General features: G+C 37.2%; 1 protein-coding gene across 5 annotated transcripts in view; it reads left to right on the forward strand.

Moving 5' to 3' along the window:
• Positions 1-24,614, forward strand: part of SFMBT1 (Scm like with four mbt domains 1) — a 157,996-nt gene that overhangs the window by 120,153 nt on the left and 13,229 nt on the right. For all 5 annotated transcript variants that reach the window (XM_079115699.1, XM_079115696.1, XM_079115697.1 and 2 more), the window contains 6 exons: positions 275-425; positions 2,875-2,957; positions 16,844-16,970; positions 18,064-18,177; positions 21,537-21,579; positions 23,579-23,643. In XM_079115699.1, coding sequence (XP_078971825.1) covers positions 275-425; positions 2,875-2,957; positions 16,844-16,970; positions 18,064-18,177; positions 21,537-21,579; positions 23,579-23,643 — 583 coding nt within the window. The remainder of the gene's footprint in view (positions 1-274; positions 426-2,874; positions 2,958-16,843; positions 16,971-18,063; positions 18,178-21,536; positions 21,580-23,578; positions 23,644-24,614) is intronic.

Here is a 24,614-nt window from a genome sequence, read left to right on the forward strand (position 1 = left end):
GCAAGGTGGAGTTGGTAATGGTATCTACCTCACTAGATTGTTAGAAAGATTAAAATTGAATTTATATACAAAAAGCATTTAATTAAAATAGTACCTGATATTGAGTTAACATTTTTCAATTGTTTAGCATTATTAATATCAAGTGGGACTATGAACTATTATAATGTGTTTGGCTATGCCAAGGAAAAACATATATGTGTACATGTATGTATGTACATTTATATATGTACACACACATAAAACCATTTGTATATTTTATCTGTTGTGTGAACAGGTTTTTGATGAGAAGTACTTTCTAGTGGAAATGGATGACTTGCGACCCGGGGACCATGCACGGCGATCGTTTGTTTGCCACGTCAACAGTCCTGGCATCTTCCCTGTGCAGTGGAGTCTGAAGAATGGCCTACACATCAGCCCGCCTCCAGGTGCACATTTGTACTCTTCTGTCTTGTTTCAAGATGAGATGTGTCAGATGGCATTTCTAGAACCTTTTGACCTCCTTGTGTTCTTTATATTCTGGGGACCTGAGACAAGTGTAAATGAAGTCTGGATTCCATATTTACATTTTGAACGTTATAAATCAAACTAAGAATCTGTTAAGAGTATGTTCTTTCCTTGTACTTTGATGAACATATCTACATAACCAGATTGCCTGGTTCAAGTCCAGGTTCTGTGCTGGCTCCTTAGCCATTCCATTCCATCTTGTGTCTTGTTGGGAGGTCACTGAGGGGTGAACTCAGATGCACACTGAGCATTGGGAGTGGCTTGTGAGAAGAGCCTTAACAGCTAGAGCTAGAAGGTAGGTTATTAATTTTTAGGTGTCTGGGCCTTGTGGGAAGTTATGATCAAGATAGGACTCAGAGGCTTTAGGTAGAAAAATAAAAGCTTATTTTCCTGGTGTTTGCAACTTATAATGCCTTTTAATCAAGGCATTTAATTATGATTTAGTTGAGCTTGACTGAAGTTTTTAATATTTTTAAACCTAGAGTATCTGGAAAATGTCAGATGACTATCTGATCTTTTATATCAGCAAGTCCGATTATCTGACCAGTGGTTTGTGTGTACTTCATTAATAGGTTTTTGGTAAGCATGGCTTTACCTTCTAAATGCTGATTGCTTGAACACTGGGCTAGATGTACTCTTTTGTGTTAAAAAGAGCCATAAACTGAAAATTTTTTGCCTTCCATTCAGCCAGTAAACATTTATGGAATGTTTGCTGCGAACCAAACATTGAGCTTATCATCATTGGGGAGAGAAAAATGAGCACAACACAGTTCTCTTCAAGGAGTGAATAGGGGAAAATACAGAATTTCCCAGATTTTCCTCCATCAGTCAGCAAACTGTAAGAGGGTGTTGTATGGAACACCTATAGAAGGATGTTCTTGCTGGGTAGGAATGCTCGGGCTTGCCGCCTTCATGTGAAAAGGAAAAAAACAGTTATTAAAGATGTTGGAGCTTTTAGCATTGTTGTAGACAAGCCAACTGCCTTGTAAATAAAATGAAGGTAGTCGATTATGAAAGTGAAAATGACAAAATGTACTGTCGGGAAACAAGGTGGGAATAGAGGGAGTGTGGTACCTTTCTCACTTGCATGAGAAAGTTAAGTAAAGGGCTAAAGGAGGGCATAGTCTTGAGTAGCCTCCTCTGTGCCTTTGCAGTATTAAGCTCCATGAAGGCAGGGAGAAGTTCAAACACAGTGAGCAGACAGGCCTTAACAGCTTTTTGCACACAGATGGTGCTGAGTCAAGTCATTGGATTGGAGATGCTTCTATCAAGAACCTTGGCAGACTAAAGTAGGGAATTAAGTTCAATTTTTTTCTGAAATGAATTAATGATTCAGATTATAAGAGCATTGAGTTTTTTTTTTTTGTGGTGCTGGGGATTGAACCCAGGGCCTTGTGCTTGCAAGGCAAGCACTCTACCAACTGAGCTATATCCCCAGCCCGAGCATTGAGATTTTTAAAGTGTGCTTTTCTAATTGTCACGTAGCAATTATATGTATACAGGTTACAGTGTGGCATTTTAATACATACAAATAATGTATAACAATCAGTTGAGGGTGATCAACATATCTATTTGACTTCAGAGGGTGTGTGTATATATGTGTGTGTGTGTTTGTGTGTTGAGACCATTGCAGATCTTCTCTACTAGCTGTTTTGAAATATTCAATTAATTCTCATCAACCATAGTTACCCTCCTGTTTTGGAAGCAGAAGTTATTCCTTTTATTCAGCTGTACCCCTGTGTCCATTAACTGTCCTCTCTCCATCTCTCAGAACTTTGAGTTTCTGTAGTATATGAATCTGAAAACAGTGCTAAGAAATAGCCTGATCAAAGAAAAAACCTTCACTTATTAAACAGTACTATTTGTTATCTCTTTTCCTTCAGAGCTTTATGTTCTAATAAATTTGATAATAAGACTAGATTCATATGTGTAAATCAAGTCCCATCATAACTGCCAAATTCTTTTGATAAATTGCTGTCAACTAATCATATAAAATACTGCTTAATTTCAAATATCATTAAAAGAGATTGCTTTTAAAATACAGAGAAATATCCTAAAGATGCAATATGTAAAATGATTCTAGTAAAAAAAAATTGCTCAAAAATAAATGCCCAATTTGAAATTTAAAATTCTGAAGAATTTCTTTGTATAGTTTGAAGAGAGTTGTTTTATTTTTATAAAATTAAATATGTAGACCCTAGCACTGAAAAATTAACTGTGGTTTGGATTTATGAAGTGTTTTTTAAGCTCTCTAAAATGATCAAAAATCCTTAAATTAGCAACATTGGAAGGTATGGATGGACACATGGCAGAGGGGTAAACCTAGGCAAGCATGTGTGGTGCAAATCATTGCTCTTTGTCTCCATGTAGGCTACCCACACCAGGACTTCGACTGGGCTGACTACCTCAAACAGTGTGGTGCTGAAGCTGCTCCCCAGAGGTGCTTTCCTCCGGTAAGACCCCTCATGACCACTGCTCCAGGACTGCAGAGGCTGCTGTGCTTCCCTTGCTTTTTATGACTATTACTCTCAAACTATTATCTCACTCAACCCGATTAACCACCTTGTTGATTATAGTAAAAGGATGCAAAGAAAAATACATTCACTGCAGATGTTAATTAATGTACTAATTATGTTCGTTTTTTAAGTTTATAAAAAAAAGCTTTTAAGCTTTTTTAAGCTTTGTTTTCTTAACTGAGATGTGAATTTGACATTTTATAATTTGATGGTTCAATAATAAGAAAAAATGTTGAAATGTAATATATAGAAAAATTGTTAAGCTTATTTATAAGTATTTCTATTCAAATAATACATGCACATGTTTAAAAAGCCAAAGAGCAGTGGAAAACTTAGAACATAGAACAATAGTCCCTAGCCTATACTTTTCCACATCCTCCCTTTCCAGAAAGTGACTGCTTCCTATTCTTCTCACTGTAATTCTGGTATTAAGATTTCTTCATTTTCAAAATAATATGCTGTAGTCTTTTAGGCATCGATTTTAGACACATTTATTGATTCTATATTATAGTAAATGAGCATTTAGCTATTTTACATTACCTTTCCTCTCTGTCTACAAAAATTTACATTCCTTAAACCCTGTTTCAGGATGCTATTTTTGTAGATACTATATATTTGAAAATGTCTTCATTCTGTTATTTGATTTATAGTTGGACTTAATATTGAATTTTAGGTTGGAAGTTATGTCAGAATTTTGAAAACATTACTCAATTGATTTTTCAAAAAATTTTTTGTAGTTATAAATGGATAGAATTCCTTTATTTTATTTGTTTATTTTTTTGTGGTGTTAAGGATGGGACTCAGTGCCTCACATGTCCTAGGCAAGTGCTCTGCCACTGAGCTACAGCCCCAGCCCTCAATTTCTTAACTTATAGTGGTCTAGTGTTGCTGTCAAGAAGTTGAAAGCCATTTTTAATCTTGATCTTTTGTAGATGACCTGCCTTTTCCCCCCTGGTGAAATGTTATAAAATCTTTTTGTCATTGCTTCTCCTGGTAATACACCCTTGATGTAGGATTGCAACCTTGTGGGGTTCTCAGTGGACACAGTCCCTTTGGACACTTTCTTTCTGGGAAAATCTCTTGAATCACTTCTTTGATTTCCTTCCTTCTGTTGTTTTTTTTTTTTCTCTGTTTTTGGAATTTCTTTATTTGGATGGTTGCCCCCTGATCAGTCCTCTACTTTAATCTCTATTTTCTGTTTCTTAGTCTTCGTGCTTTGCTTTCTGGAGTACTTCCTAAACTTTATCTTTCAGTGCTTAACTTTTGAGTTTTTAATTTTTTATATTCCAGAACTATTTGTCTTCTCTGACTAATTCATCATTTTTATGAGTATACCATTTAAAAAAAATTTTTTAAACTTTTTTTGTTCTCTCTCTCTCTCTCTCTCACTCTCTCTCTTTCTCTCTCTCTCTCTCTATATATATATATGTTGTATATGACAGTAGAGTATATTTTAACGTATTTTACATACATGGAGTATAACTTCCCATTCTTATGGTTGTACATGATGTGGAGTTATACTGGTCATGTATTTATATATGAACATAGGAAAATGATGTCCCATTCATTCCACTGTCTTTCCCATCACCTCCCTTCCCTTCATTCCCCTTTGTCTAATCCAGAGTACTTTATTCTTCCCTACCACCCTCACCATTGTGTGTTAGCATAGGCATATCAGAGAGAACATTTGGCCTTTGGTTTTTTGGGATTGGCTTGTTTCACTTAGCATGATAGTCTCCAGTTCCATCCATTTACTGGCAAATGCCATAATTTCATTCTTCTTTATGACTCAGTAATATTCTATTGTGTATATATACCACATTTTCTTTATCCATCCGTTAAAAGGGCACGTGGGTTGGTTCCATAGCTTAGCTATAGTGAATTGAGATGCTATAAACATTGATGTGGCCACATCACTATAGTATGCTGATTTTAAGTCCTTTGGGTATATACTGAGAGTGGGATAGCTGGGTCAAATGGTGGTCCCATTCCAAGTTTTCTGAAGAATCTCCATACTGCTTTCCAGAGTGGTTGCACCAATTTGCATTCCCACCAGCAATGTAGGAGTGTACCTTTATCCCCACATTCTCTCCAACATTTATTGTTGCTTGTATTCTTGGTAATTGTCATTCTGACTGGAGAGGGATGGAATCTCAGTGTAGTTTTAATTTTGTATTTCTCTAGTATACCATTCTTGTTTTAAGGATGCAGTAGTTTTTCCTCTCTCAGAGGATATTAACACCCTTGCTTGATGAGAAATTGTCTTGCTGATCTCTGCTTTCTCCAAGTTGCTTGTTTTATCTGTTTTGATTTCTGACTTTCATATTCTTATGTATCTGGTAATTCTTATATGCTTATATTTAAGAATGGGGAAATAAAAGAAAAATCAGATTGGAAACTCTTAATTATGTTGATGGGACTTATCAACCTTGAAGTTTCCTGCAGGACATGATCTGGCGGACCATTTGTTGGGGAAACCCAAATCCTTATCTTTTTTTCTTTTTGGGCTTTTCATATCATCACAAGAAGTCTTTCAATCCCCTGCCTGACTGGTATAGTATCTGATTCTATCAGTTCTTAGTTTTCTTTGCTGCCAATTTAGATTCACTTTTCATTGCTATGCTATAATATAACATAAGACAACATAACACAACACAGTGGTCACCCTGTATACTCATTACCCATTCATTACTCACTACTTACTTGCCCTTAACAACTCCTGTGTCCTCCTGCCCAGGGATCTTTGTTTTCCCCTAGCCAGAGGCTAAATCTCACCTTCTGTATGGAGGGAAAGAGACAGTTGCCCTGGCGGATTGGGTGGGGTGGAGTAGAGGACCTCCAGGTGTTACCAACAAATCCTTCTTGTTTGACTATTTCTTTTCCACCTCCAGTTTCCTAGTACTTGGTTTTTCCAGTTCTTAGCTTTTTTTTACTGTCAACTTAGATTCATCTTTCATTATATGCTTAGATAATAGACCTTGTTTTGAATTTTAGTTTATAAAATATTGTTTCAACACATCGAAGATATACCATGATCAAGTGGGTTTCACTTCAGGGATAAAAGGTTGGTTCAACATATGCAAATCAATAAATGTAATTCACTACTTAAATAGAATTAAGGACAAGAATCACATGATCATCTCAATAGATGAAGAAAAGGCCTTTGATATAATTCTGTACCCATTCATGTTAAAAATGCTAGGGAAGGTAGGGATCGAAGGAATTTACCTCAGTATTATAAAGGCTGTTTATGACAAACCCAAAGACAACATCATACTGAATGGAGAAAAACTATAAGCATTTCTTCTAAAATCAGAAACAAGACAAGGCTATCTACTGTCATCACTTCTATTCACTATAGTCCTTAAAACATTAGGTGGAACAATCAGGCAAGAAAAGAAAATCAAAGGGATACAAATAGGAAAAGAAGTCAAGCCATCTGTTGCTGATGACATGATCCTATATCTAGAAGACCCAAAAAAATCTACCAGAAAACTTCTAGAGCTTATAAATGAGTTCAGCAAAGTAGAAGGAAGCAAGATCAATACCCATAAGTCAATAGCTTTCCTGTACTCACAACAGCTGAGGAAGAAATCAGTAAAACTATTCCACTCACAATAACCTCAAAAAAAAAAAAAAAAAAGAAAGAAAGAAAAAGAAACTTGGGAATTAATCTAAGGAAATAAAAGCGCTCTACGATGAAAATTATAGAACACTGAAGAAAGCAATTAAAGAAGACTTTAGAAGATGGAAAGATATCTCATGTTCCTGGATAGGTAGAATTATTATTGTCAAATTGGCTATACTACCAAAAGCAATATATAGATTCAATGAAATCCCCATCAAAATACCAATGACATAAAGATAGTGGAAAGAATCTGACATAGTTTTTCCCATGTATGTATATGAAAACAATACAGGCGAATCCCACCACCATCTACATCCATAAGAATGGAACTCTTAACTAGAATAAGACATATCCATGCTTGTATAATTATATCAAAATGGATTCTTCTGTCATATATAACTGAAAAGAACAAAAAAATAAGTGCTAAATAATGATGGCTTCAAAAATACTAATGACATTCTTCACATAATAAAAACAATTTTTAAATTCATTTGGAAGAATGAGATACCCAAAATAGCCAAAGCAATACTAAGCAAGAAAAGTGAAATAGGAGGACTCACAATATATGATCTGAAATTATACTACAGAGCTATAATAACAAAAGCAGCATGGTATTGGCATCAAAGTAGACAGGAAGACCAATGGAGCAGAATAGAAAATATAGACAAATCCACATACCTGCATCCATCTGATTACTTGACCAAGGTGCCAAAAAAATATTTTGGAGAAAAGACAGCCTTTTTAACAAATGGTGCTGGGAAAACTGGATAACTACATGTAGAAAAAATGAAAGTGAACCCCTATCTCTCACCCTGCATAAAACTCAAATTGACATGGATCAGAGACTTCAGAAATAGACCCGAAACTTTGCAACTGCTAGAAAAAAGAGTCAACCCTTCATCATATAAGTGCTGGCACTGACTTTCTTAACAAGACCCCAAGACAAGAACTAAAACCAAGAATCAATAAGTGAAATGTCAGCAAATTAAAAAGCTTATACACAGCAATGGAAATTATTAAGAGCATGAAGAGGGAGCTTATAGAATGGGAGAAAATCTTTACCAACTATTCCTCCTATAGGGCACTAATATCCAGAATATATAAAGAACTCAAAAAGCTTAATACCAAAAAACGACCCAATCAATAAATGGGCAAAGAAGTAAACAAAAACTTCTCAAAGGAAGAAACACAAATGGCCATCAAATATATGAAAAAATATTTAGTATCTCTAGCAATCAGGAACATGCAAATCAAAACTGCACTAAGATTTCATCTTATTCCAGTCAGAATGGCAATGATTAAGAAATAATAAACGTTAGCAAGGTTATGGAGAAAAAAGTACACTTTTATGTTGGTGGAACTGTGGGCTAGCAACCACTCTGGAAAGTAGTATGCAGATTCTCTAAAAAATTAGGGATGATATCACCATATGACCAGTTATCCCAGTCCTTGTTATTCCCCCAAAGATCTAAAATTGGGATACTGTAACAGTGATACAGCACCTCAATGTTTATAGTAGCACTATTCACAATAGCTAAATTGTGGAATCAATCCAGATGCCCATCAATAGATAAATAGGTTGAAAGATTGTAATGTATATACAATAAAGTTCTACTCAGCCATAAAAAAAAAAAAATGAAATTATGGCATTTGCTGGTAAATGAATGGAAATGGAGAATATCATGCCAAGTGAAATGAGCCCAACTGAGAAACTCAAAAGTGAAATGTTTTCTCTCATATGTGGAAGCTAAAGTGAAATAAAGGAAAGAGGAAGGGAAGGGTAGGATATAATAAAGGGAAGAGTGGTAATATAAAGGAGATTGAGAGGCAAAATGGAGGGATGGGTAAGGAGAGGCCATGCAGAATGAATTCTTTAAAAAAATCATTTTATGTGCACATATGAACATGCCAAGGGAATTTCACCTTTATGCATAAGTAAAAAAAACCAATCAAATGTAAATAAATAGATGTGTGTAAGGAAGTCTAGTGGAGTAGAGGAAGGAGGGAAAAGGAAAGGACCATGAGCTGAAACAAAATCCTATGATGTATGAGTTTGTCACGATGAACCCAGCTGCTACATATAACTATAAAGCTTTAATAATAAATAAAAGGAGAAATAAAATGCATGCCTAACTTAAAAAAAAAGTGCTGACTTGCCAATCTATTTTTCACTTTTAATAAAAAGTAAACTGATTAAGACCTGAATCTAAGTTTTACTCTTGGAAAACTGCAGTAATAGCTTGATACCTCAAACCCCAATTCATGAGTCATGCTCAGAATCCCTTGCAGCTAGCAGGATGAAAAATATCAACTGTGGCTAAGTGGTTTAGGTCAAAATGATGTGCACACCACAAAATAAACTTAATGGTCCTTATAAAAATCACTTTGAATGTTACACTGAAAACATTGCCTTACCTATTCCAAAACAGGTTTGCCTCAGATTATTTAAGCAATTTCTGCTTTATAAATATATCTGTATTTTACCTTTAATTTCCAAAATGAAAAAATGTGTGCATATATTCTTTCTGAATTTTTTAAAATTTTCATATCAAAAACAGTTATGTGTCTGCTTCAAAAAGTAGTTCTACAACTTATCTGTTGAGGCACTATGTATCATTAAATTATAATAGAATCTTAAAATGAAAAAATTTTTTTATCTTCTGTTTTATCCATTTTGTTAGGTTTATATCTTAAAAACTTTTAGTGACTTTTCAGAAAGGAAAACAAATGCAGATATTTAGTTATCCATTTTGACTCAAAAGCTCCAAATTTTAAAAATCTGTCTTAAATGACCCTTCCCCCTTATTCATAAATATTTTTTAATCCGGACTTTCTTTTATGTATACATATCAATATGAAGCAGGAAGTTTTTAGTATGGTGGAGCCCTCTGAGGGAGGGGAAGTGAACCGATGGTTAAGAATCACTTGGTTTGGAACACAGAGCCTTATTTCATTGATACCATGTAATAACCTAGTGAGAGAGAGATGTTTTCAAATTCATCTGACAGATGAAGAAATGGAATCAAAAGGAGACTATCCAATTTGTTTTTTTTTTTTTTTTTTTTTCCCACTGAAATTTGGGTATTCCACTTTTTTTTTTTTTTTTTATTGTAAACAAATGGGATACATGTTGTTTCTCTGTTTGTACATGGCGTAAAGGCATACCATTTGTGTAATCATAAATTTACATAGAGCAATGTTGTTTGATTCATTCTGTTATTTTTTCCCTTCCCCCCACCCCTCCCACCCCTCTTTACCCTCTATACAGTAGTTCCTTCCTCCATACTTGCCCCCCTCCCTAACCCTAACTCTAACCCTTCCCTCTCCCCCATTATGTGTCAACCTCCACTTATTAGCGATATCATTCGTCCTTTGGCTTTTTGAGATTGGCTTATCTCACTTAGCATGATATTCTCCAATTTCATCCATTTGCCTGCAAATGCCATAATTTTATCATTCTTTATGGCTGAGTAATATTCCATTGTATATATATACCACAGTTTCTTTATCCACTCATCAATTGAAGGGCATCTAGGTTGGTTCCACAGTCTGGCTATTGTGAATTGAGCAGCTATGAACATTGATGTGGCTGTATCTCTGTAGTATGCAGATTTTAAGTCCTTTGGGTATAGGCCAAGGAGTGGGATAGCTGGGTCAAATGGTGGTTCCATTCCAAGTTTTCTAAGGAATCTCCACACTGCTTTCCATAGTGGCTGCACTAATTTGCAGCCCCACCAGCAGTGTATGAGTGTACCTTTCTCCCCACATCCTCGCCAACACCTGTTGTTGCTCGTATTCTTGATAATCGCCATTCTAATTGGGGTGAGATGGAACCTTAGGGTGGTTTTGATTTGCATTTCTCTTATTACTAGAGATGTTGAACATTTTTCCATATGTTTGTTGATTGCTTGTAGATCTTCTTCTGTGAAGTGTCTATTCATTTCCTTAGCCCATTTGTTGACTGGACTGTTTGAATTCTTGGAGTAGAGTTTTTTGAGTTCTTTATAGATTCTGGAGATTAGTGCTCTATCTGAAGTATGATTGGCAAAGATATTCTCCCACTCTGTAGGCTCTTTCTTCGCATTGCTGATAGTTTCCTTTGCTGAGAGAAAGCTTTTTAGTTTGAATCTATCCCAGTGGTTGATTCTAGCTTTTATTTCTTGTGCTATGGGAGTCCTGTTAAGGAAGTCTGGTCCTAGACCAACAAGGTGAAGATTTGGACCTACTTTTTCTTCTATAATCTGCAGGGTCTCTGGTCTGATTCCGAGGTCCTTAATCCATTTTGAGTTTAGTTTCGTGCATGGTGAGAGATATGGGTTTAGTTTCATTCTGTTGCATATGGATTTCCAATTCTCCCAGCACCATTTGTTGAAGAGGCTATCTTTTCTCCATTGCATATTTTTGGCCCCTTTGTCTAGTATGAGAAAATTGTATTTATTTGGGTTTGTGTCCGTGTCCTCTATTCTGTACCATTGATCTACCTTTCTATTTTGGTACCAATACCATGCCGTTTTTGTTACTATTGCTTTGTAGTAGAGTTGAAGATCTGGTATTGCAATACCCCCTGTTTCACTCTTCCTGCTAAGGATTGCTTTAGCTATTCTGGGTTTCTTATTCTTCCAGATGAATTTCATAATTGCCTGCTCTATTTCTGTAAGGTATGTCATTGGGATTTTAATTGGAATTGCATTGAATTTGTATAGCACTTTAGGTAGTATGGCCATTTTGACAATATTAATTCTTCCTATCCAAGAACATGGAAGATCTTTCCATCTTCTAAGGTGGTCTTTAATTTCTTTCTTTAGTGTTGTATAGTTCTCATTGTAGAGGTCTTTCACCTCTTTTGTGAGATTGATTCCCAAGTATTTTATTTTTTTCGAGGCTATTGTGAATGGGGTAGTTTTCCTAATTTCTCTTTCTGAAGATTCATCACTTATGTATAAAAATGCGTTGGATTTATGGGCATTGATCTTGTAACCTGCTACTTTACTGAAATCACTTATGAGTTCTAAGAGTTTTCTGGTGGAATTTCCAGGTTCCTCTAAATATATAATCATGTCATCAGCGAACAGGGATAGTTTGAGTTCTTCTTTCCCAATTCGTATCCCTTTAATTTCTTTGGTTTGTCTAATTGCTCTGGCCAGAGTCTCAAGAACGATGTTGAATAGAAGTGGTGAAAGAGGGCATCCCTGCCTTGTTCCAGTTTTTAGGGGGAATGCTTTCAGTTTTTCACCATTTAGAATGATATTAGCCATGGGCTTAGCATAGATGGCCTTTACAATGTTAAGGAATGTTCCCACTATCCCTATTTTTTCTAGTGTTTTGAGCATGAAGGGGTGCTGTATTTTATCAAATGCTTTTTCTGCATCTATTGAAATAATCATGTGATTCTTGACTTTAAGTCTATTAATATGGTGAATTACGTTTATTGATTTCCTGATGTTGAACCAACCTTGCATCCCTGGGATGAAACCCACTTGATCATGGTGCACTATCTTTTTAATATGTTTTTGTATGCGATTTGCTAAAATTTTGTTGAGAATTTTTGCGTCGATGTTCATTAAGGATATTGGTCTGAAATTTTCTTTCCTTGATGAGTCTCTGTCTGGTTTAGGTATCAGTGTGATATTGGCTTCATAGAATGAGTTTGGGAGGGTTCCCTCCTCTTCTATTTTATGGAATACTTTGAGAAGTATTGGAATGAGCTCTTCTTTAAAGGTTTTGTAGAACTCGGCTGAGAACCCATCTGGTCCCGGACTTTTCTTTGTTGGTAGGCTTTTGATGACTTCTTCTATTTCAGTACTTGAAATTGGTCTATTTAAATTGTTTATGTCCTCCTCATTCAGTTTAGGCAATTCATATGTCTCTAGAAACCTGTTGATGTCTTCAAAATTTTCTATTTTGTTGGAGTATAGATTTTCAAAATAGCTTCTAATTATGTTTTGTATTTCCATCCTGTCTGTTGTGATATTTCCTTGTTCATTCCGAATTTTAGTGATTTGGGTTTTCTCTCGTCTTCTCTTTGTTAGTGTGGCTAAAGGTTTATCAATTTTGTTTATTTTTTCGAAGAACCAGCTATTTATTTTGTCAATTTTTTGGATTGTTTCTTTTGTTTCAATTTCATTGATTTCAGCTCTGAGTTTAACTATTTCCTGTCTTCTACTACTTTTGGTGCTGTTCTGTTCTTCTTTTTCTAAGGCTTTGAGCTGTAGTGTTAGGTTGTTTATTTGTTGAGTTTTACTTCTTTTATTAAATGCGCTCCATGAAATAAATTTCCCTCTAAGTACTGCTTTCATAGTGTCCCAGAGATTTTGATATGATGTTTCTTTGTTCTCATTTACCTCTAAGAATTTTTTAATTTCCTTCCTAATATCTTCTGTTATCCATTCATCATATAATAGCATATTGTTTAATCTCCAGATGTTGGAATAGTTTCTGTGTTTTACTCTTTCATTTATTTCTAACTTCAATCCATTATGATCTGATAGAATACATGGTAGTGTCTCTATCTTCTTGTATTTGCTAACATTAGCTTTGTGGCATAATATATGGTCTATTTTAGAGACGGATCCATGTGCTGCTGAGAAGAAAGTGTATTCACTCTTGGTTGGATGGAATATTCTATAAATGTCCGTTAAGTCTAAATTATTGATTGTGTTGTTGAGATCTATGGTTTCTTTGCTCAATTTTTGTCTGGAAGATCTGTACAGTGGTGAGAGCGGCGTGTTAAAATCACCTAGTATTATTGTGTTGTGGTCTATTTGGTTTCTGAAATTGAGAAGGATTTGTTTGACATACATAGATGAGCCACTGTTTGGGGCATAGATGTTTATGATTGTTATATCTTGCTGATTTATGCTTCCCTTAAGCAGTATGAAATGACCTTCTTTATCCCTTCTGACTAACTTTGGCTTGAAGTCCACATTATCGGAAATGAGGATGGATACTCCAGCTTTTTTGCTGAGTCCATGTGCATGGTATGTTTTTCCCCATCCTTTCACCTTTAATCTATGGGTATCTTTTTCTATGAGGTGAGTCTCTTGCAGGCAACATATTGTTGGATCTTTCTTTTTAATCCAGTCTGCCAGTCTATGTCTTTTGATTGATGAATTCAGGGCATTAACATTCAGGGTTATTATAGAGAAATGATTTGGTTTCCCGGTCATTTGGTTCATTTTTAAAATTTTGTTTATTTATTTGTTTGACACAACTTGTTTCCTCCTTTATTTGACAATTCCTTTAGGATAATTCCTCCCTTTGCTGATTTGCTTCTTTGTTTTTCATCTCTTCCTCATGGAATATTTTGTTGAGAATGTTCTGTAATGCTGGCTTTCTTTTTGTAAATTCTTTTAGCTTTTGTTTATCATGGAAGGATTTTATTTCATCGTCAAATTTGAAGGTAAGTTTTGCTGGGTATAAGATTCTTGGTTGGCATCCATTTTCTTTCAGGGCTTGAAAAATGTTGTTCCAGGACCTTCTAGCTTTTAGGGTCTGGATTGAAAAATCTGCTGATATGCGTATTGGTTTCCCCCTGAATGTAATTTGGTTCTTTTCTCTCACAGCCTTTAAAATTCTGTCTTTATTTTGTATGTTAGGTATTTTCATTATAATGTGCCTTGGTGTGGGTCTGTTGTAATTTTGTGTATTTGGAGTCCTGTAAGCCTCTTGAACTTGATTTTCCATTTCATTCTTCAGATTTGGGAAATTTTCTGATATTATTTCATTGAATAGGTTGTTCATTCCTTTGGCTTGTTTCTCTAGGCCTTCCTCAATCCCAATAATTCTTAAATTTGGCCTTTTCATGATATCCCATAGTTCTTGTAGATTCTGTTCATGATTTCTTACCATCTTCTCTGTTTGTTCAGCTTTGTTTTCAAGGTTAAATATTTTGTCTTCAATGTCTGAGGTTCTGTCTTCCAGGTGTTCTATCCTATTGGATATGCTTTCTATGGAGTTCTTAATTTGGTTTATTGTTTCCTTCATGTCAAGGATTTCTGTTTGGTTTTTTTTCAATATCTCTAACTCTTTATTGAAATGATCTTTTGCTTCCTGTATTTGCTCTTTTAACTGTCGATTGGTGCGATCAATCAATGCTTGCATTTGCTCTTTCATCTCATCATTCAATGCTTGCATTTGCTCTTTCATCTCCTCGTTTGCTTCTCTGATCATTTTAATTATGTACATTCTGAACTCCTTTTCTGTCATTTCTTCTGCCATGCTGTCATTGGGTTTTATTGATGTAACATCTAGATTTGTTTGCAGCATTTTTTTTCCTTGTTTTCTCATGTTGTTCAGATATCACTGGACCGCTGAGATATTGCAGATTTCCTCTGTTGATTTACAATGACCCTGAAGATTTCTATATATATCCCCTCTTAGCCTTCAGTAGGCTGAAGTCTTGGAGGAGGTTGATAATGCGGTGCTCCACAAGGAAGCTGCCTCTCTAGGGGTGGTGGCCTTCAGGTGGGGTATATTCCCTGCTAGTGGGCAGAGGTGCCTCCACTTGTTGACCAATGGTCATCCAAAGGGGACCTAGGCTGTGGGCTGAGGCAAGGCCTGTTTGGGCCTGAGTCTCTGGTTTTACCGTCCTTGTGGGAAACCTCACCCAGCAGGGAAGACTCACCCGGTGGGGAGGTCTCGCTGGTCAGTTTCCTCCTAGAGGTTCCCCTCAATTTACAGCTACCACCTGGGCTGGGCTGCCTTCCTCTGCAAAGTTTCCAGGGGCCCGGCCCTACCTCCTGGGCCTGGGAGCCTCACCCTTCGCAGATGAATCTCCTTAGGCTGCCCCTCCTCAGAGAATTTGCCCATAGGCCTGGAACCTTCGCTCCGCCCTAAGCCTGTCTCTGTGCGGCTCTTCCACCCAGAAGCCTCCTAGATCCTGGGACCCTGTTCTGCACCTAATCGCCTGGCTGTGTGGCCCCTCCTCTGAGCAGCCACCTGTGGCCCCGAAGAATCGCTCTGAGTCCCAGAGACCCGCCACAGGCCTCTTCCTCCAGACAGCCGCCCAGTATGCCGGTGCGGTCACTAGGAGTCCAAGAAACTCACTTCGTGCCTCCTCCTCCCACCAACCACCCGTAGCCCGGGGCAATCAATCACTCCGAGTCGAAGTGACCCTGCCCGTTCCTCCTCCTTCTCCAGATAACCCCCTGGGTGTTCAGGAGCAGTCCCTCTGAGTGGCTCTGAATCCACGTGACCCGCTGCACGGGTCCTCTGGGCAACCGCCCGGAGCTCTGGTGTGGTCCCTCAAGACCAAGCGTCCCACCACGCTTCTCCTCCAGGCAGCCCCCCTGTGTTCAGGAGCTGTCACTTTAAGATCCAACAACTCACCACTCGCCTTCTCCTCTGAGCAGCCGCCTGGAGCGCTAATGCAGTCACTGCGAGTCCAAAGGACCCGCCGCGCTCCTTCTCCTCCTTCTCCTACTCCTCCGGGCAGGCCCCGGGGTTCAGAAGTGGTCAGAGTCCAAACAGCTCGCCACGCAGCCCCTTCTCTGGCAACCGCCTGTAGTTCCCGTATAGTCACCCGAATCCAAGCGGCTGCTCCTCTTCCTCCTTGTCCTCAGGGCAGGCCCCGGTGTTCAGAAGCGTCGTTCTGATTCCAAACAGCTCGCCGCGCAGCTTCTCCTCTGGCAACCGCCTGCAGCTCTGGTGCAGTCTCTCCGAATCCAAGTGGCCACGCTCCTCTCCTCCTCCTCAGGGCAGGCCCCGGTGTCCTGAGTCCACACAGTTCTCCCCGCCACTCCTCCCCCGGGCAGCCGCCGGAGCCCCAGTGGCTGCTCCGAGTCCCAGCGCTGTGCCGAGCGGCCTCCTCTATGGCGCTCCAGCCGAGACTATCCAATTTGAACAGGATCATCATCTATGTAGCAATCTGCACAAATCTCTTTTTTTTTTTTTTTTTTTTTTGTGGTGCTGGGGATTGAACTCAGGACCTTGTACTTGCAAGGCAAGCATTCTACCAACTGAGCTATCTCCCCAGCCCCTCAAATCTCTGACCTAAAGACTACACTGCCTGTAACACCAAGAAAGGCAGATATTTTCCTTTTGCTTCCCTAAAAAACAACAAAAAAAGAAAAAGAAATCTATAACTTTAGAGTGGACCCAGGGATCAAGTTCTGGTTGGAAAAGGTCTTTGAGCTGAGCACATGAATTAATACTGAGCATTAATGTAGTATGTGAATTTGATTTATTCATTTTCTAGTTAATTTCTGAGCATGAGTTTAAGGAGAACATGAAGCTTGAGGCAGTGAACCCTCTTTTTCCTGAAGAAGTATGCATTGCCACCATTACTGCAGTGAGAGGGTCCTACCTGTGGCTGCAGCTGGAGGGTAAGTGCCAGCACTCCCGGGAAATTTCATGTGGCCACTCTCCTTTGCTCTTCCTATTTGTTTTGGTAGTGTGGCTTGTTATGCTAATTGGTCTTTTATAACAACCTTATTTAAACACTTCTATTTGAAGTACAACGCTCTAAGCTAAAAATTTATTTTCCTCCAAAAAAATTTTTATTTTCCTGTCCATTTATTTTTCTATCCATGTTTTGGAAATGAATGTGCATAAAACCTTTATTACTGTTTTCTTGAAGGATAAGTCAAATAGCATATATTGTGATGAGACTAAAATAAATGAGCATGAACGGCAAACCCAGTTTACTGAAGAGAGTATTTTGGTTGCCCCAAACAAATGGTACCAAAAAGTATTTGAAGTAGAAATGATGTATTTTATTCAGCGTAGTATTCAGTGATTGGTCTGGTTTGTGGGTGGAAGGCTGTGTGAGTGCTCAGTGCTGTAGTTACTGTGTGTGACTTGGGTCTCTTTTTTTCTTAATCCTGCTGCCAAATAGTCATATTCTGAGAAGGTACCTACTATTTCTGATTTAAGGAATTGGCATCTAATGTAGACATTAAGGACAGTATGAAACATAGACTTTCAGGCAACCTCTGCTGAGCAACTTGCCAAATCATTTCCTGATTTTAATTTACTGTTTTACTTTCTGACTTACTCCCAGAGAACCAGAACTAATGTTCTCATGAGTAGAATTGTCACTTTGCCTTCTGGTTTCCAATTATTTCAAGGAATTGGAAAAAAAAAAAAGAGAGAGAAAGAAAGAAAGAAAAAAAATAATTGACAGTAATATTTGTTAGCTATTGAATGATACTAGTGGTGTTCTAGTTGCTTATTTGCTGTTTCTTCACTAAGGTCATTTTATATATTCGTTACCCATATTGGTCCATAAAAGTAATACATATAGAGCACAGTTCACTTTTTTTCATGTTTACTATTCATGAAAAAGATAAACTGAAAAACATCCTTGCTCGAGAGACTCGAGTTTGTGTTTCTGTAGTAGAAGAATGTTGTTTAGAAACCTTTTTGAAGTAGGCTATGTAATGGTCTGAAGAAATTTATTTTGTTTAATCTAAACAGGTTCTAAGAAGCCTATACCTGAATGTATTGTGAGTGTGGAATCCATGGATATATTTCCTTTGGGCTGGTGTGAGACCAATGGCCACCCCCTCAGCACTCCTCGCCGGGCACGAGGTATCTTTTTCAGGGCTAGAGGATTGATTGTTAAGTGATTTGTTGTATATGACTTTTACCAATTAGGGTAAATATGGACATTTTATAGGAAAACTGGTTATCTGTTTCTGCATAGGAAATTTTTTGTTGCAACAAACATTATCTTAGAGTTTCTGTGGTTTGGGGATCTTGGATATAACTTTGGTGGGTTCTCTTGGATTTACATTTCTCTAAAGCTTCAGTGAACGTATCAGGAAGGGCAGGAAACATCTCAAGGCTTAATGTGGGAAGGTTCTGCTCCCAAATTTACTCAGATGATTATTGGCAAGTGTCTTAGTCCATTCTGGCTGCTATAACAAAATATCATAGACTGAGTAATTTGAAAATAACACATCATTGGAAGCTGGGAAATTCAAGAACAGTGTATCATTGGATTTTCCTAGTTACTAGATGAGGGCATGTTTCCTGGTTAATAGATGAGGCCTTCTTGCTGTGTCGTCACATGCTAAAGAAGACTACTAACTCTGCGTGGCCTCTTTTATAAGGGCACTAGTACTGATTATGAAGGCTCTGCTCTCATAATCTAAGAACTTTTTAAGACCCATCTCCTAATATCAACACGTTGGTGATTATATGTCAGTATGAATTTGGGGGGCATTCAGACCATAGTAACAAGAAATAATTTCCATGGGCTATTGGACTGAGGGCCTCAGCTCTTTGCTGGCTATTGATTAGAGAGTTCCCTTAGTTCTTTGGCAGACAACTGGCTTCCATCAGAGTGAGGAAGTGAGAAAGCAAGTAAAATTGATAAGATAAAAGCCAAAATCTTCTTGCAACTTAATCTTGATTTTTTTTTTAAGGGGGTGGTGGTGGTAGGAAGGTACTGGGGATTGAACCCAGGGATGCTTTACTATGTAGCTACATCCCTAGTTCTTTTTAATTTTTATTTTGAGACAAGTTGTTGCTGTGTTGCTGAAGCTGGCCTTCAACTTGTGATTCTTCAACTTCAGACTCCCCAGTCACTGGGATTGCAGTGTAACCTAATCTTAGATGTAATATTCTACCTCCCCTCCTTTTAAAATAGTTTTGAGATATACTTAGTGTACCTTAAAATTTGCTCTTTTGAAGTTTACAATTCCTCGGTTTTAGTATATTCACAAAGTTGTGCTATTCTCTTCATAGTTAATTTGAGAACATGTTTTTCATCTTCAGAAGAAACCCCATTCCCATTAGCAATCATCCCCTTCCCAGGCAACCACTAATCTGGCAACCTCTAAACTACTTTCTGTCTCCATTGATTTACCTATGTTGAACATTTACTATTAGTGGAATCATATAATATGTGGTCTTCTGTGACTATCTTCTTTTACTTAGCATGTTTTCAGAATTCACTCATGTGAATTAGTGTCTATCAGTACTTTATTCCTTTATATAGCTGAATAATATTCCATTGTATGGATATGCCACATTTTGTTTATCCATTCATCAGTTCATGACCATTTGGGTTGTTTCCATTTTTTTACTATTATGAACAATGTTGCCGTGAACTTTAGTGTACAAGTTTTTATGTAAAGACTTGTGTCTTCATTTCTCTTGGGTACATTCTAATGAGTGGAAATGCTGAGTCATATGGTAACTGTGTTTTCACAATTTGAGGAAATGCCAAACTGTTTTTCAAAGCAGCTGCTATATATTACATTTCCACCAGCTGTTGCACATACTCCCCAGTGCTTATTTTCTTTTTCCTTCCTTCCTTCCTTCCTTCCTTCCTTCCTTCCTTCCTTCCTTCCTTCCTTCCTTCCTTCCTTCCTTCCTTCCTTCCTTCCTTCCCTTCCCTTCCTTCCCTTCCTTCCCTTCCTTCCCTTCCTTCCCTTCCTTTCCTTCCTTTCCTTCCTTTCCTTCCTTTCTTCTCTTTCTGCTGGGGATTGAACCCAGGGGTGCTTAACGACTGAGCAACACCCTCAGGCCCTCTTTTTATATTTTATTTAGAGTCAGGGTCTCATTGAGTTGCTCTGGGCCTTGCTAAGTTGCTGAGTCTGGCTAAATTCGTGATCCTCTTGTCTCAGCCTCCCAAGCCACTGAGATTACAGGTGTGCTCCACCATACCCAACTCCTTTGTTTTTTTGATAGCCATCCTAGTGGGTGTGAAGTGGTATGGTTTTGATTTGCATTTTTCTAATGGTTAGTGATGTTGAGCATCTTCTCATACGCTTATTGGACATTAATATATTGTCTCTGGAAAAATATGTACTCAAATCCTTCGCCCTTTTAAATTGGAATATTTATCATTTATTGAGTTGTCGGAGCTCTTTGCATGTTACAGAAATTAATCCTTTTTTATATACATGACTTGGAAATACTTTCTCCCCTTTTATGGCTGGCTTTTTCACTTTCTTGACATGCATACGATTTTTTTTTTCGATGCTGGAGATTAAACCCAGGGCCTTATGCATGCAAGGCAAGCACTCTACCAACTGAGCTATATCCCCAGCCCATATATGATTTTTAAAAAATATCTAAAAAATTTTTTTTAGTTGTCAATGGACCTTTAATCCACTTATTTATATGTGGGGCTGAGAAGTGAACCCAGAACCTTACATAAGGCAAGGCAAATACTCTATCTTTGAGCTACAACCACAGCCCCAAGATTTTATTCTCTTTTTATGCACCAAATTTTAATTTCAGTTTAGTCAATTTTGTTTTTTTCTTTTATTGCCTCAGATGTCAGTGTCATATTGAAGAAGTGATTGACAAGTATGATGTTGTGAAGGTTTTTTCATGTTTTTCTGTTAAGAGTTTTTTAGCTTTCTCTCTTATATTTAGCTCTCTGGTCATTTTTCTTAAAAAAAAATTTAGTTGTAGATGGACGTAATACCTTTGTTTTGTTTGTTTAATTTGTTGTTGTTGTTTTAATGTTGTGCTGGGGATTGACCAAGGGTAGAGCAAGCTCTCTACCATTAAGCCACAACCACATTCTCTCTGGTCAATTTTAGTTCAGTTTTATATATGTTGTAAAGCAAGAGAATTCACTTTTCCCAACACCATATGTTGAAAACTGTAGCTTCCCACATTGAATGGTCTGATTCGTACTTGTGTCAAACCAGTTTCTCTTGAATATCTAGTTTTGCTTGGAAAATATTCCTGGGAATTGATTAACCCAGGGACCTTTGAAAATATCAATTTTTGCTCCTTCTATAAAGACTCCTACCTAGAAAATGTGCCTTAGTTTAGATATTCAAACACATAAGCACTAATTTATAGTAGTAGGTATATATAGTTATATATACACAGAACTAAGTTTTCAAAATGCTTATATAAACAATACATATATAATTTTCTTTTGTCTTATTTTTCTTGACTTTTTCCCTCTCTTCTTATAGTACATAAACAGAGGAAAATTGCAGTGGTTCAACCAGAAAAACAGTAAGTAATGTAATAGGATGTCTGAATAGTTAAGTTTGAAAGTTAAAATATAGAAATAACTATATCAGAGGGTATATTTCCTCTTGTTCTTAGATGGAAGCATAGTATTTTAATTCAAATTGAATAGTTTTTATACTTCTTACAGTATATATATTTAATATTTGAATAAAAGAAGAGAGGAAGTAAGAGTCCTCATGCTAGTGTGTGTGAAGGAAAAGCAAAGATTGTAAGTCAGAAAATGATTTGTTACAGTGTCTTTTTTTTTTTTTTTTTTCCTCCCTGGTACTAGGGATTGAACCCAGGGGTGCTTAACCACTGAGGCACATCCCCAGCCCTGTTTTTTATATTTTATTAGAGACAGGGTCTTGCTAAGTTGCTTAGGGCCTTGCTCAGTTGCTGAGACTGGCTTTAAACTTGTGATCCTCCTGCCTCATCCTCCTGAACCACTGGGATTATAGGTGTGCGCCACCATGCCTGACTGTCACAGTATCTTGAAGTAGAAGACAACAACTCTAAAAGAAATGACAAACTTGAAAGAGTGGCTTTGTGCCCACCAGGAAACTCCTTGTAGCACCTTCACATACAACTTTTGAGAAGCAATTAATTGGTGGTGACTTCAAATCTTAAGTATGAAGTTTTCTGTGTATATATGTATTTTTTTAAAAATATTTTTAATTGTTGATAAACCTTTACTTTTTATTTATTTATATGTGGTGCTAACAATCAAAACCAGTGCCTCACACATGCTAGGTAGTGCCTCTACCACTGAGCCACAACCCCAGCCCTATATGTATGTTTTTAAACAACAGATTTTGCATTCTGTTACTCTGCTTTCGCTTCCCAAAAACAGTGCCACAGACTAAATGGTTTAAACCACAGACATTTGTTTCTCCTATTTTGGAAGCTGGAAAGTCCAAGATCAGTGTGCCAGTCAATTTGGTTCCTGGTGAGGGCTCTCTTCCTGACTTGCTAATGTCAACTTTTTGACTGTGTCCTTATATGGTGAAGAGATTTATTAATTCATTCATATTCTCTTTCTCTCTGTCCCACCTCTTCTTATAAGGCCACCAATACTTATCAGATTATGGCTCTTAAGACCTCATTTAATCTTAATTATTCCCAAAAGCCTGATCTCCAAATATAGTAAGGATTAAGACTTTGTCATAGGAATTTGGCAGAGGGGATACAATGCCTTCTATAGCAAATTCTATTAACTATCTAATGTATAATTTATTTATAACTGCCTTTGTGTCTATATGGTTAATGAAACTGGCATGCCTGTAATCTCAGTGACTTGGGAGGCTGAGGCAGGAGGATCACAAGTTCAAGGCCAGCCTCAGCAGTTTAGCAAAATAAAAAGGATTGGGAATATAGTCATTGATAAAGTGGTTCAACCCCCAGTACCAAAACAAAACAAAACAAAACAAAACCTGACAATAGAAGTAGAGCAAAAGATCATAAAATTTTATTCCAGATACAGAATTGAGATAACAGTGATAATACTGGCCTTAGATTTTTCCTCAGCTTAGTTGTCAAGACCAGTCCACAGCTTTAGTCAGGAAGCATTCTAAAAAGATTAATTAGCCTGTTTTAGGGATTGCTGCATACAGAATGAATTTCTGTGTTTTTTTAATACAAAAGTAATTTTTAAAAATTTCAAAGCTGATGTAAGAAATATTTCCGTTCTGTGGCTATTGAAAAATGAATAGTTTACTTGTGATGTAGGAATTCCACAAGAAATTTTATAATTTCTTGAATGGGTGAATCAAGTAAAATTCATCTGAATAAGCAGTTTTACAACACTGTCTACAGACTGTTGACCCAATTAAACCTTGCACACAGTTTGAAAAGCAATTACCATTGTTAAAAAGAAAAGTATGATGAAAGAAGGACCTTATGCAAACTGCTACACTTGCTTTCTTAGATTTGAAAAAACTAAATCTCATGCTTAACTGATCTTGAGGATGATCTCATTGTTTGCTGTGTTTTCCTAACCCAGAGTACCATCCTCCAGGACTGTCCACGAGGGCCTGAAGAGTCAGGAGTCAAACTCCACCGACTCAGGTACAATAAGCATTTATATCTTACAGCAAAGAGGACCGTCTTCTTTTCATGGACTGTATCTGACATTTGATTTATGGACTGTGGCTTCATAGGGGAGCCTACTAATTGAGACACTGGAGTTATAACTGTCTAAGATGTATTTAGTTTTATAATCACCTCTACGCGAATAGTTCTACCCATTTCTAATTATAGGTTTTCTTTATTGATTACCTATCAGGTGCCAAATACTCTGGGGGTTGATGTTACCATCCCTAAATTGAGATAAAGAACCTGAGGTTTTCCAGGCATTTCTCTTTCTTAAGCTAGGTGCTTGAGAAGTGACTAACTCTTCATATGTAAACTTCACAATTAAAAAAATTAAGCACTGGATTTATTTTATTGTTTCAGAGGCAATGCCTGATAAATGGTATAAGGAGCTTGCTGGAAGTTTATGTTTTGTCCAGAGTCTCTCTGGAACTATTCTTGACTACTCCTGTTCTGGCCGTATAATGCTTACCATCATGATTGTGTATATTCTGGCATAGATAGGGTGTTCAGGTGCTCTAGAAAGGAAACCAGAGCTCGGAGAGCTCACGTAGCTCATCTGCGGAAGGCTGAGAAATGGAACTCAAATGTTTCTCAAGTTCAAAACCTGTACTTTTGTCTCTTCCACCCAGTAACTTTTTATTACATCATTTATACATAGAGGATTGGGGTTATGTCTACCACTTACTTTTTTGCATTACCGGCCTTTCTGTTGCCTACTGCAACTACAGAATTAAGACATTAATTCTGTATTTAAGAATAAAACTCTTAATTAATTTTGTAATTAAGAATAAAGTCTCATATGTCACCACAACCAAGTCATCTTGATTTGGGTTTTGTCATAGTTCAGGTTCCCTGAGAACCAATCTGAGACTCTGATATTTGCATGCAGGAGTCTCATTAGGGAGTACTTTGGTAACAACTTCTGGAAGGAGTGAAGGAAGCAG

This window comes from Sciurus vulgaris, assembly GCF_902686455.1.
Source record: "Sciurus vulgaris genome assembly, chromosome: 16".
NCBI lineage: Eukaryota > Metazoa > Chordata > Mammalia > Rodentia > Sciuridae > Sciurus > Sciurus vulgaris.